The following is a 15069-nucleotide window of genomic DNA, read 5'->3' as shown; positions in this document are numbered from 1 at the left end:
AAACGTGGATCCTTTGTCTGGCAAATGCATTTCTGTTGTTATGCTATAGGAGTGTTGGATTCCCTGTTTTGTGGATACTTTGGAATGGAGACATCACATGACTGGATTACTAATTGCCTTTAAATTTGACAAAAGACCTCGCTGAATGGAACGCTGACGAAAGGTTTATGAACGTGATCACTCATCAGACCGGAAAAGAGGCGAACATTTCATCTGACCGGAGGTAGAACTAGTGGCGCTCCTCAACTGTAAATGGATGTTCCCTGTGACAGTGTTAGAAGTGACTGATGCTATTGAAGCTCTGTGACAGTTTGATTTGCGCTTTTCACTGTGAATAAAGAGGAGAGAATTGTGGTTGTTCTTCCGTTTTGTCTCTGCTCTATGTGTTGAATGAATTTGTGGAACTTGTAAACTTGGAATCGATCGCTCCTGTAGCTTGGAATCGTGTGTGTCTTTTGTTGTTGGATTTGCGCGCTGAGACAAGAACTCATTGTGGAGCGGCAAAAAGAGGACGCTTTGCTGATTGGCTGCTGTGTCTGAGTTGTGATGACTTCATTTTTGGCTCATTTTAACCTATGCAGTGCTAAAATGTGTTCACACCGTGCTGACGGTTGCAAATCAATGGAATTGAATGGGATTTGATGTTCAGTGCTCTTATCTGCCCTTACAATGGATCCAATTGAAACATTGCAAAAGTATAAAGGATCTAGAAGTGCTAAGTTGGGTGCACTTACTAAAAGAGAAATGGGATCACACAACTTATGGGGGATGATGGAAATGTTGAAATCTTTGATGACACAAAGATTTCTCAAAGTTGGTTAAGTTGTTGCATGATCTCAATGAGTCCATAAAGGCTTTGTATTCTGCTGAGAAGGCAAAAAAGTATCAGGTTGAATGGTATTGCCCAAACGCAGCAACACGGAATTGTTTGGCAACCAATATGGACATTAGAAGCACAGTAAAGCACAGCAGCAAAAAAAACTGATGAGGATGTCCAGACAAGGGACAGTATCTCCAATGTCTCATCAAAACTGATGAGGAGGACCAGACAAGGGACAGTATCTCCAATGTCTCATCAAAACTGATGAGGAGGTCCAGCCAAGGGACAGTATATCCAATGTCTCATCAAAACTGATGAGGAGGACCAGACAAGGGACAGTATCTCCAATGTCTCATCAAAACATGTAAATAGATCACAACACAGCAGGCACTCAGGACAATCCACCACATCTTCTATCAGGCTCTATTTGAAGGCTGAAAGGGAAGCCTCACTGGTTAAATCTGAAGCATTGAAAAGTAAACATGCATTGGAGAAACAGGAGGCTCAACTCAAGGCACAAAATAAAGGTTTGGAGCTTGAAGCTGAAATATTAGCTAACAGTGCTAAGCCGCATGTATTCCATGAGTAGGAAGCCACTCAAGAAATAGGGAAACAAAGCAGATGATTTAATGAACGATACCTGAATGCAATGGGAAGGCCTGAAGATACCATGGGGAAGGTTACTCAAAGTAAAATGGTGACCACCACCACTCAGGTTGTCACAGGTCTCCATATCACACAGTCACGCATCTTGGCTGACCTGGGATCCCCATTGTTCACCACATCTGTTCATACTGCACAGGGCCAGGGTCAATATACTGTGTAGTATGTTATAACTACCACCACATACAGCTCTGTTCATACTGCACAGGGCCAGGGTCCAAGTACTATGTTATAACTACCACCACATACAGCTCTGTTCATACTGCACAGGGCCAGGGTCCAAGTACTATGTTATAACTACCACCACATACAGCTCTGTTCATACTGCACAGGGCCAGGGTCCAAGTACTATGTTATAACTACCACCACATACAGCTCTGTTCATACTGCACAGGGCCAGGGTCCAAGTACTATGTTATAACTACCACCACATACAGCTCTGTTCATACTGCACAGGGCCAGGGTCCAAGTACTATGTTATAACTACCACCACATACAGCTCTGTTCATACTGCACAGGGCCAGGGTCCAAGTACTATGTTATAACTACCACCACATACAGCTCTGTTTATACTGCACAGGGCCAGGGTCCAAGTACTATGTTGTAAATAAGTACTATCACCATATACAACTGTTCATCATAGGTCAACTAACACACTGTTGTAAGACCAAAAGGTAGGCAGCTGTAACTTCCAACTAGGGGAGGAAGGCCTTTCAACCCAGATCAGGGTGGAGCTGACAACACGGACAGTATTGTCAACATTTTGCTACACCAAAATGCTATCACTGAAAGGCTGGTAAGGCAGCAAAGGTTGTCTTCATTACCACCTCTTAGTGTACGACTGGGTGACCCACTACACTACAGGTTATTTGTACTAGTGTTTAAGGGTGACCAACTAGACGACAGGTTCTTTGTACATGGCTTTGAACATGCTATCGAAGACCGGACCGAGAACAGCAAAGATAGGTTGTACCTTTTGAAGAAATTCACCATGGGGCAACTCAAATTTGAGCTCAACTCATTTGTCTTACTGAAGTCGAGGTAGAGGTTGTTGTCCTGTCACCACACTGCCGGGTCTCTGACCTCCTCCCCAAGGCTGTCTCATTGTCTTTGGTGATCAGGCCTACCACCGTATTGGAGTTCTGAGTGTCCATGCAGTCATGAGTGAACAGGGAGTACCCAAGGGGACTAAGCACGCACCCCTGAGGGGCCCCTGTGTTGAGGGCCAGCATGGCGGATGTGCTGTTGTCTACCCTAACCACCTGGGGGCGACCCGTCAGGAAGTCCAGGATCCAGTTGCAGGGGGAGATGTTCAGTCCCAGGGACCTTAGCTTAGTGATGAGCTTGGTGGTGTTGTAATCTGAGCTGTTGTCAATGAACAGAATTCTCACGTAGGTGTTTATTTTGTCCAGGTGGGAAAGGGCAGACTGTGGAGTGCAATAGAGATTGTGTCATCTGGGGTTCTGTTGGGGTGGTATGCGAATTGGGGTGGGTCCAGGGTGTCTTGAATGATGGTGTTGACGTGAGCCATGATCAGCCTTTCAAAGCATTTCAAGGATATTGATGTGAGTGCTAAGCAGTGATAGTCATTTAGGCAGGTTACCTTGGTGTTGTTGGACACAGGGACTATGGTGGTCTGCATTTGATTGGATTTGAATAATAATAATAATTAAAAATGTTAAAAAATAAAACACTATCAACAACCAGGAAGTCATGAGTACCTTTGTTGTCTCTGGCTTGGAGATAAGTAGCCTTGATGACAGCAGTTTTGTTGAAATCCTTGCAGTTTTCACACAGGAAGAAATCCCTGTAACTAAGGAGAACATTCCTACCAGCGGCGGCTGGTGGGAGGAGCTATAGGAGGATGGGCTCATTGTAATGGCTGGAGTGAAATCAATGGAATGGAGTCAAACATGAGGTTGTCCATGTGGTTTCCACAAGCAATAACATCTGCTAAATATGTGTATGGGACCAATCAAATTGGATTTAATAGGATTGATGTTTGATACCATTCCATTTATTACATTCCAGGCATTACAATGAGCCCGTCCTCCTATAGCTCCTCCCACCAGCCTCCACCGATTCCTAACCAGACAGATGTGAACATATGGCCATATTTGGAAAAGGTGCATCTCAAGCAGATTGATTCTGAAGTTGTATTGTTGACAAACATACCTCAGGCCATTGAGCCATGGATGGTCATAAACAGCCAAGAAGATGAGGCCCATACGCTGTGAAAACCACTCTGGTCTGGATTGTGAATGGGCTTCTAAAAAAGGGGAATGTCTACACCTATGGGCGGTCTCACGTAATGTCACACAGAATCTATGTGGCAGAGCTGGAAGAGGTGCTGCAGCAACAGGTCAAGCATGATTTCCCAGAGCACCACCATGAGGAGCAGCTTGAAATATCAAGAGAAGATCATCTCTTCATAGAGAGTGTATCTGTCAGCCAAGCTGGTGGTGGTCACTATATTATTTGCCTCCCACTGAGGAGTGAGGATGCTGAATTTCCCAACAACTGCTGTGTGGCAGTACAGCGTGCTCTCAACTTGAAATGGAAACTCAGTAAGAATCCCTGGTCCTGTAAGGACTATACCAACTTCATGGCAGACATCCTGGACAAAGGCTTTGCAGTGATGGAGCCAATCGACTTACAGAACGACAGCAGCAAGATATTTTGGTATATTCCTCACCACAGAGTATGTCATCCCAAGAAGCACAATCTGAGGGTGGTATTACACTGTTACACTGCCACCTAACAAGAGACATCACTGAATGCTGAGCTTCTACAGGGTCCAGACATGACAAACCATATCATTGGTGTTTTGTCCAGATTCCACCAAGAGCCTGTTGCCTTCATGACAGATGTTGAAGTCATGTTCCACCAGGTGAGAGTTCCAGAGCAGGACACAGACCTGAGATTTCTCTGGATCTGGAAAAGGAGCTGGAGGATTGGAGGTGCTCTTCTATGTGGATGACTGTCTAAAATCAGCAGCAAGTGAGGAAGAAGCCTTGACACTTACTCAGGACCGCACATCACTGTGTTCTAAATGAGGCTTTAGACTGAACAAATGGATCAGCAACAGTCAAGTTGTTGCCTCTATTCCTGAAGAGGAGAAAGCAAAGGAGATAACGGATCTGGACTGGGATCAGAACATGCAACCAGTAGAAAGTACAATGGTGCATTGAAGCAGACTCAATAAATTTACAAATATCCATTCAGGACAGACCACTTGCCAGAAGAGGCGTTATATCTACGGTGGGCTCTGTTTACGACCTGTACAGTTAACTAGGCTAATAACTTACTAACTAACAAATAATATATGCACACACTCTGATTTGCACTGATCTGAAAAGAGCATTCACTGGTAGGTGATTGAAAGGTTTTCAGGTACTTTCGGAAGATGGGCAGGGACTCGGCTGTCCTAGCTTCAGGGGGAAACTGGTTCCACCATTGGGGTACCAGGACAGAGAAGAGCTTGGACTGGACTGAGCGGGAGCTGCCCTCCCGGAGGGGTGGGAGGGCCAAGAGACCAGAGGTGGCAGAACAGAGTGCTCGGGTTGGGGTGTAGGGTTTGAGCATAGCCTGAAGGTAGGGAGGGGCTATATGAGGTATAGAGTAACCATACATTATGAGTCAGCTAGGACTCAGGTATAGAGTAACCATACATTATGGGTCAGCTAGGTCTCAGGTATAGAGTAACCATACATTATGAGTCAGCTAGATCTCAGGTATAGAGTAACCATACATTATGGGTCAGCTAGGTCTCAGGTATAGAGTAACCATACATTATGGGTCAGCTAGTTCTCAGGTATAGAGTAACCATACATTATGGGTCAGCTAGGACTCAGGTATGGAGTTACCATACATTATGGGTCAGCTAGGACTCAGGTATGGAGTTACCATACATTATGGGTCAGCTAGGTCTCAGGTATGGAGTTACCATACATTATGGGTCAGCTAGGACTCAGGTATGGAGTTACCATACATTATGGGTCAGTTAGGTCTCAGGTATGGAGTTACCATACATTATGGGTCAGCTAGGACTCAGGTATGGAGTTACCATACATTCTGGGTCAGCTAGGACTCAGGTATTGGAGTTACCATACATTCTGGGTCAGCTAGAACTTTTTATTTATTTATTACATGAAGATAAAATATTCTGCTATATATAATTTTGTTTTCTATTTAAATTCTCATGTTTGCTTTGATCATGGACTCTGTAACCTGTGAAATGACCTGTGTTTTGTATACGTGGAGCCTTTGTCTGGCAAATACATTTCTGTTTGTTTTTACACTATTCGAGATTTGTATTCCATCTTTTGTGCTTACTTTGAAAGCGTGTATGACGGCAGCATCACATACCTGGAGCTTCAACGTAAGTTTTGAATTGGATTACGAAGAGCCTTTATAAAATGGTTCACATAATTCTTTCAAAGTGATGATCTGAAGACACTACTTACCTAGCTTCCCATTGTGGTCATCTGTAAACATGCAGAGTAGGTGGAAGACAGTGAGAACATCATTAACATGGACACTAGAAGATATAGTCTCTCTCCGGGACTCCTTGTCTCAAATCACTTCTCTAACGTCACAAATCCCAATTGAGTTCCACGCACCTAAATAACTCCAATGTGAGACAACTTCTCCAATGAAGATATTCTACCCTGCCACCACTTCTTATTTCATTAAATAAATGTGACTGGTCCATCAGAGATCCTGGTCCATCAGAAACTACCCACTGGGCAAACTACGTAATCTCAACGTGGATATTTGGGTAATATTTGGTTGAGATGTTGATCAACGAGATAACAACCTACAGTATATTCACCCACTCATAAAGACTGCCAAAAGTTAATTGAATTTCCAGTGTGTTATAAAAAAGTTTTCAACCATCCAGCACAACCAAATTACAGTGGAAAAACAGTGTTTGATGGTTTTGTCACCATCATGTCCATCACTGCACTTTAAACTAATTTAAAACACAGAAAAGTTCAAATGGGAATACAATGTCAGATATTTTGTTTATTTATACAACAGATTCATGTGAATGTCCATGTGCTTCATCTAATAGCAGAACCAAATGACCTGGATTACAGTTTAAAAATGTAAAACGTCAAATGGTTGACATAATTCAGGTAAAGTGATGATCTGAAGATACTACTTACCTAGCTTCCTAGTGATGTCATCTGTAAACATGTAGAGTAGATGGAAGACAGTGAGAACATCATTAACTTCTTTGGGATAGGGTGCAGCATTTTTCACTTTGGATGAATAGCGTGCCCAGAGTAAACTGCCTCCTACACAGTCCCAGAATCTAATATATGCATATTATTAGTAGATTTGGATAGAAAACACTATAAAGTTTCTAAAACTGTTTGAATGATGTCTGTGAGTGAAAGATTAGTGGAATCTGTGTGGGTAGCTGGACAGGTAGGATGACTGACAGTGAAGGTGACAGAGGAATGGATGAGACTGAGGCAGGAATTCCTTTAACCATAAAGTGGTATATTTAGAGTAGTCTGTGGTGGATTCATGGATGCACAGAACTTCTGGATCAGACGGAGTTAAGGAAGAGAAAGCAGCGAGATCAGGCGATGGCAATTTCCTCCTTTTATGGAGTTTTATAGATCTGCCGGACAATTCCACCTGACCTAATTAAAGTGCCCCTGGCCCAGCTGAGTAAGTGGCAATGAATTAAAGGATTATTCCACCAACTCCATGTGCCTTTTCTACAGTGAGTATAACAGAACTCATTTGGCAGGCGAAAACCTGAGAAAATCCAACCAGGAAGTGGGAAATCTGAGGTTTGTAGTTTTTCAACACTTGGCCTATCGAAAACAGTGTCTATGGGTCAATTTGCACTTCCTAAGGCTTCCACTAGATGTCAACCGTCTTTAGAAACTTGTTTTAAGCTTCTACTATAAAGGAGGGGGGAATTGTCATGTATTGTCATATTATGTCTTGTTCCTGTTCTTTCTCTTCACTCCGTCTCCCTCTGCTGGTCGTATTAGGCTACCTCCTTCCCCCAGCTGTTCCTCATCTTCTCTAACTACCTCGTTCACCCTTTTCCCACCTGTTCCCTTTTTTCCCTCTGATTAGGTCTCTATTTCTCTCTCTGTTCCTGCTTCTGTCTTTGTCAGATTCTCGTTTGAGTTTCTCATGCCAGAACCAAACTATCGTCTCGTTTGCTTCAACCTTGTCCTGTCCTGTCGGAATCTGCCTGTTCATCTGAGGCTACGTGTGATCAGGTACCTCTGTCCTCTACAACCCAGCTAATCTCCTCTGCTGCTAGAAGGGGACTCTAACCCAGCTATTCTCCTCTGCTGCTAGAAGGGGAACTCTTCTGTGATATTCAGAAGGACTTTATGTTTCATTTGTCGCCCTCTCTGCGGGTTGTTTATTTTGCCATCATATACATTTGAAGAGGATCTATGTCTTACCTGTGTTTTGACATTAAAGAACTCTGTTTTTGTTAAACCGCTTTTGGGTCCTCACTCACGTGCATAACAGGAATGGGAGCTCTTTGATTCATGGGTCTGGCAGAGTACCACAGGCTCATGACGCTCAGTCACGAGAGAGTTAGCTCTCATTCCATGGCTTTTCTACAGACAATGGAATTCTCCGGTTGGAACATTATTGAACAATTATGATAAAAACATCGTAAAGATTGATTCTATACAATGTTTGATATGTTTCTACGACCAGTAATCTAACTTTTTGGAATTTTCGTCCGACCTTTCCGCTAGAAGTTGCACGCGCTTTTTGATTTGTTTACCAAACGCTCTAACAAAAGGATGTATATGGGCAGAATTGATGAACTTTATCGAACAAATCAAACATTTATTGTCAAACTGGGATTCCTGAGAGTGCATTCTGATGAAGATCATCAAAGGTAAGTGAATATTTCTAATGCTATTTCTGACTAATGTTGACTACGCAACATGGTGGATATTTCTTTTGGCTGGTTTGGGCTCTGATCTCCGTACTCAGATTATCGCATGGTATGCTTTTTCCGTAAAAAAAAAATAAAATCTGACACAGAGGTTGCATTAAGGAGAAGTGGATCTAAAGTTCCATGCATAACACTTGTATTTTCATCAACATTTATAATGAGTATTTCTGTAAATTGATGGCTCTCTGCAAAAATCACCACATGTTTAAGAACTACTGAACATAACACGCCAATGTAAAATGAGATTTCTGGATATAAAAATGCACTTTATAGGACAAAACATACATGTATTGTGTAACAAGATGGCGTAGCAGTCAGACGTCTTGTCCTGTCCCTTGTATATATAGTTTTTACATATTTTTCTTCGCATATCTTTCTAAATATTTTGCTAAACCTCAACATCTAAATACTCTCCTGCAACCCGCCTCACCCAATGTAGCGTGGATCTGCTTTTTTTTAAAGTATTTATAATTACTTCGGATCTGGAACCCCTCAACTGAAGCTAGCCAGCTAACTACCAGCTATCAGTCAGTAAACCATTGCTAGTGTTCATCAGCTAACGTTTAGCTCGGAAAGCTCTCGCCAGTTCGAACAACGCGACTCTAACCAGAGCATAACTGACCTATTATTTTTATCCCCGGATTCCCACCGCAAACATACTTTTTATCTGGATCTTCACAACTAGCTAACCGCAACCCCGGATGACTACTCCTGGCTAGCTTTTCCATCCACTTAGCTTGAAGCTAGCCCAGCCAGAGCTCCTGTGCTACCACCGAAGCATACACCTGGGCTACAATATCCGGACCCCTTCTATAGCCGGTACGGGGCATGGAACCCCGCAGATCCCCTACGACTCGAATACCGACATAATCTGCCTGAGGACTCAGGCGCGACGCCCGCTGAAGGCCCATTATGCTAACCAGCTAGGCCTGCTTAGCTACCTAGAGCTATTTGGAACCCTACTAATTCCACGACCGGTCTATCGATGTCACCGCATGAAGAGGCATAAACAGACTTAACCCCATCGCGACGTCCCCCAAAGGCTAACTTTCTAGCCCTTGCTATCTGCTTGCTTGCTAATTCAGCCTGCTAACTGCTAGCCTGCCCCGGTCTACTAACTTTTAACTTGTTTAGCCCCGGTCTGCTAACTGTCTGAATCGCCGTGTCCCCAGCCAGCCCAACCACTCACGGGACCCATATTTATTTTCAATCTCTTTTAGATTTTTAATTAGATTATACCTTCCGGTAACCTGCCTCACCCAATGTGATACGGAATCGCTATTATTTTTAATTTTAGAACACATTCAAGAACCTCCAGAAGCTAACCAGCTAACTAGCTACAAGCTATTTAGTCATTGTTAGCCACTGCTAGCGGCTTTTACCTTCTGCACAGCCAGACAGTTTTTTTAGCCTGGATAATACTCGCCAGTCTACCAGTATCGAACTGTCTCTCCACAACAATGCCAGATTCCTGCCGTAATCCCTGGACCCCTACTTCTGATCTTCACAGCTAGCTTGCACCCAGTACCGAAGCTATCCCTGAGGCCCACTTCCCGGCCTACTCAGCTGTTCACCCGAACCACACTCATACACAGCTAGAGCCCAATACTCCACCGGATCCTTGCTGTAAACTCTGGACCTTGGCTAACGCCACTGCTACGAAGCTAGCACCAGTTAGCCGTGAGCCAGGCACATCTCCCTGCTAGCAGGCACATCTCCCTGCCAACCCCCCCTACCACCCCCGGGCAACTAACTTTAAACGCTGTGTCGCTAGCGTAGTGGCGTCTTCCCTGTCCCATCTACTGCTGCCCCCTGGACACTGTGATCACTTGGCTACATAGCTGATGCCTGCTGGACTGTCCATTAATCACGGTACTCCATTCTGTTTTTTTATGTTTGTATCTGTTGGCCCCAGCCGCGAACTCAGGCTCTGTGTGTAGTTAATCCGACCCTCTCTGCCTAGTCAACGCCATTTTACCTGCTGCTGTTTTGCTAGCTCTCCCAATCAACACCTGCGATTACTGTATGCCTCGCTGCATGTCTCTCTCAAATGTCAATATGCCTTGTATACTGTTGTTCAGGTTAGTTATCATTGTTTTAGAGTACAATGGAGCCCCTAGTTCCACTCTCTGATACCTCCTTTGTCCCACCTCCCACACATGCGGTGACCTCACCCATTACAACCAGCATGTCCAGAGATACCTCTCTTATCATCACCCAGTGCCTGGGCTTTCCTCCGCTGTACCCGCACCCCACCATAACCCTGTCTGCGCATTATGCCCTGAATATATTCTACCATGCCCAGAAATCTGCTCCTTTTATTCTTTGTCCCCAACGCTCTACGCGACCAGTTTTGATAGCCTTTAGCGGCACCCTCATACTACTCCTCCTCTGTTCCGCGGGTGATGTGGAGGTAAACCCAGGCCCTGCATGTCCCCAGGCACCCTCATTTGTTGACGTTTGTGATCGAAAAAGCCTTGGTTTCATGCATGTCAACATCAGAAGCCTCCTCCCTAAGTTTGTTTTACTCACTGCTTTAGCACACTCTGCTAACCCTGATGTCCTTGCCGTGTCTGAATCCTGGCTTAGGAAGGCCACCAAAAATTCTGAGATTTCGATACCCGACTATAACATTTTCCGTCAAGATAGAACTGCCAAAGGGGGAGGAGTTGCAGTCTACTGCAGAGACAGCCTGCAAAGTAATGTCATACTTTCCAGGTCCATACCCAAACAGTTCGAACTACTAATTTTAAAAATTACTCTCTCCAGAAATAAGTCTCTCACTGTTGCCGCCTGCTTACCGACCCCCCCCCACAGCTCCCAGCTGTGCCCTGGACACCATTTGTGAATTGATCGCCCCCCATCTAGCTTCAGAGTTTGTTCTGTTAGGTGACCTAAACTGGGATATGCTTAACACTCCGGCAGTCCTACAATCTAAGCTAGATACCCTCAATCTCACACAAATCATCAAGGAACCCACCAGGTACAACCCTAAATCTGTAAACAAGGGCACCCTCATAGACGTCATCCTGACCAACTGGCCCTCCAAATACACCTCCGCTGTCTTCAACCTGGATCTCAGCGATCACTGCCTCATTGCCTGTATCCGCTACGGGTCCGCAGTCAAACGACCACCCCTCATCACTGTCAAACGCTCCCTAAAACACTTCTGCGAGCAGGCCTTTCTAATTGACCTGGCCCGGGTATCCTGGAAGGATATTGACCTCATCCCGTCAGTTGAGGATGTCTGGTCATTCTTTAAAAATAACTTCCTGGGCCTCCCGGGTGGCGCAGTGGTTAAGGGCGCTGTACTGCAGCGCCAGCTGTGCCATCAGAGTCCTGGGTTCGCGCCCAGGCTCTGTCGTAACTGGCCGCGACCGGGAGGTCCGTGGGGCGACGCACAATTGGCCTAGCGTCGCCCGGGTTAGGGAGGGCTTGGTCGGTAGGGGTGTCCTTGTCTCATCGCGCACCAGCGACTCCTGTGGCGGGCTGGGCGCAGTGTACGCTAGCCAAGGTGCACGGTGTTTCCTCCGGCGCATTGGTGCGGCTGGCTTCCGGGTTGGGTGTGCGCTGTGTTAAAGAAGCAGCGGCTTGGTTGGTTGTGTATCGGAGGACGCATGACTTTCAACCTTCGTCTCTCCCGAGCCCGTACGGGAGTTGTAGCGATGAGACAAGATAGTAGCTACTACAACAATTGGATACTACGAAATTGGGGAGAAAAAATAAAAAAATAAAAAAATAAAAAAATAAAATAACTTCCTCACCATTTTTGATGAGCATGCTCCGTTCAAAAAATGCAGAACTAAGAACAGATACAGCCCTTGATTCACTCCAGACCAGACTGCTATTGCAGTCCTGTAGTCCCCGCGATATGCAACTGTTCAGGGAAGTCAGGAACCAATACACGCAGTCAGTCAGGAAAGCAAAGGCCAGCTTCTTCAGGCAGAAATTTGTAGCTCTAACTCCAAAAAGTTCTGGGACACTGTAAAGTCCATGGAGAACAAGAGCACCTCCTCCCAGCTGCCCACTGCACTGAGGCTAGGTAACACGGTCACCACCGATAAATCCATGATTATCGAAAACTTCAACAAGCATTTCTCCTTTACCCAAATCCAGATAGCAGATGTTCTGAAAGAGCTGCAAATCCTGGACCTGTACAAATCACAATCTGGACCCTCTATTTCTGAAACTATCTGCCGCCATTGTCGCAACCCCTATTAGCAGCCTGTTCAACCTCTCTTTCATATCGTCTGAGATCCCCAATGATTGGAAAGCTGCCGCAGTCATCCCCCTCTTCAAAGGGGGAGACACCCTGGACCCAAACTGTTACAGACCTACAGTATATCCATCCTGCTCTGCCTATCTAAGGTCTTCGAAAGCCAAGTCAACAAACAGGTCACTGACCATCTCGAATCCCACCGTACCTTCTCCGCTGTGCAATCTGGTTTCCGAGCCGGTCACGGGTGCACCTCAGCCACGCTCAAGGAACTAAACGATATCATAACCGCCATCGATAAAAGACAGTACTGTGCAGCCGTCTTCATCGACCTGGCCAAGGCTTTTGACTCTGTCAATCACCATATTGTTATCGGCAGACTCAGTAGCCTCTGTTTTTCTAATGACTGCCTTGCCTGGTTCACCAACTACTTTGCAGACAGAGTTCAGTGTGACAAATCGGAGGGCATGTTGTCCGGTCCTCTGGCAGTCTCTATGGGGGTGCCACGGGGTTCAATTCTCGGGCTGACTCTTTTCTCTGTATATATCAATGATGTTTCTCTTGCTGCGGGCGATTCCCTGATCCACCTCTACGCAGACGACACCATTCTGTATACTTCTGGCCCTTCCTAGGACAACGTGCTATCTAACCTCCAAACGAGCTTCAATGCCATACAACACTCCTTCCGTGGCCTCCAACTGCTCTTAAACGCTAGTAAAACCAAATGCATGCTTTTCAACCGTTCGCTGCCTGCACCCGCACGCCCGACTAGCATCACCACCCTGGATGGTTCCGACCTAGAATATGTGGACTATAAGTACCTAGGTGTCTGGCTAGACTGTAAACTCTCCTTCCAGACTCATATCAAACATCTCCAATCTAAAATCAAATCTAGAGTCGGCTTTCTATTCCGCAACAAAACCTCCTTCACTCACGCCTCCAAACTTACCCTAGTAAAACTGACTATCCTACCGATCCTCGACTTCGGCGATGTCATCTACAAAATAGCTTCCAATACTCTACTTAGCAAACTAGATGCAGTTTATCACAGTGCCATCCGTTTTGTTACTAAAGCACCTTATACCACCCACCACTGCGACCTGTATGATCTAGTCAGCTGGCCCTCGCTACATATTCGTCGCCAGACCCACTGGCTCCAGGTCATCTACAAGTCCATGCTAGGTAAAGCTCCGCCTTATTTCAGTTCACTGGTCACGATGGCAACACCCACCCGTAGCACGCGCTCCAGCAGGTGTATCTCACTGATCATCCCTAAAGCCAACACCTCATTTGGCCGCCTTTCTTTCCAGTTCTCTGCTGCCGGTGACTGGAACGAATTGCAAAAATCGCTGAAGTTGGAGACTTTTATCTCCCTCACCAACTTCAAACATCTGCTATCTGAGCAGCTAACCGATCGCTGCAGCTGTACATAGTCTATCGGTAAATAGCCCACCCAATTTACCTACCTCATTTATCACTCCAGTGTTAATCTGCAAAATTGTAATTATTCGCCTACCTCCTCATGCCTTTTGCACACAATGTATATAGACTCTTTTTTTTCTACTCTGTTATTGACTTGTTTATTGTTTACTCCATGTGTTGTCTGTTCACACTGCTATGCTTTATCTTGGCCAGGTCGCAGTTGCAAATGAGAACTTGTTCTCAACTAGCCTACCTGGTTAAATAAAGTTGAAATAAAAAAATAAAAAATAATAAATGAGTGTCACCTGATGAAGATCATCAAAGGTTAGTGATTAATTTTCTCTCTTTTTGTGCTTTTTGTGACTCCTCTCTTTGGCTGGAAAAATGGCTGTGTATTTCTGTTGGTGACCTAACATAATCGTTTGTGGAGCTTTCGCTGTAAAGCATTTTTTAAATCAGACACAGTGACTGGATTAACGAGAATTGTATCTTTAAAATGGTGCCTAATACTTGTATGTTTGAGAAATTTGATTTATGAGATTTCTGTTGATTTGTATTTGGCGCCCTGCAATTTCATTGGCTGTTGGCGAGGGGTTCCGCTGTCCAAATACCCAGACAGATTAACATGAACACTAGAAGATGTAGTCTCTCTCTCTGGGACTCCTTGTCTCATATCACTATTCCAACATCAGAAGGAACATGTTCAATGAGCTCAAAATAACCTTCCTAAAATGTTGTCATACTTGAAGTCGGGAAATAAAAAAATAAAAAAAACTTTTGTGGTTCTAATAATATTATCAAAGTGATGATCTGAAGACACTACTTACTATTATCCTTCTTGAGGTCATCTGTAAATATGTAGAGTAGATGGAAGACAGAGAGAACATCATTAACATGAACTTTAGAAGATGTAGTCTCTCTCTGGGACTTCTTGGTTAGGATTCAATCCAATGTGCAGTATATCGCAGGGCACTTCACATCTGACAATGC

At 44.8% G+C, this 15069-nt stretch overlaps 1 protein-coding gene across 1 annotated transcript in view; it reads right to left on the bottom strand.

Annotated features, from left to right (window-relative positions):
* Nucleotides 1–15069, bottom strand: part of LOC139413662 (butyrophilin subfamily 2 member A1-like) — a 28254-nt gene that overhangs the window by 6409 nt on the left and 6776 nt on the right. Inside the window, exon 5 of the mRNA XM_071161301.1 lies at nt 12500–12541. Coding sequence (XP_071017402.1) covers nt 12500–12541 — 42 coding nt within the window. The remainder of the gene's footprint in view (nt 1–12499; nt 12542–15069) is intronic.

This window comes from Oncorhynchus clarkii, chromosome 1 (assembly GCF_045791955.1).
Source record: "Oncorhynchus clarkii lewisi isolate Uvic-CL-2024 chromosome 1, UVic_Ocla_1.0, whole genome shotgun sequence".
Lineage (NCBI taxonomy): Eukaryota > Metazoa > Chordata > Actinopteri > Salmoniformes > Salmonidae > Oncorhynchus > Oncorhynchus clarkii.
Note: the sequence above shows the minus strand (reverse complement) of the source record. Positions and strands in the feature narration are given on the sequence as shown.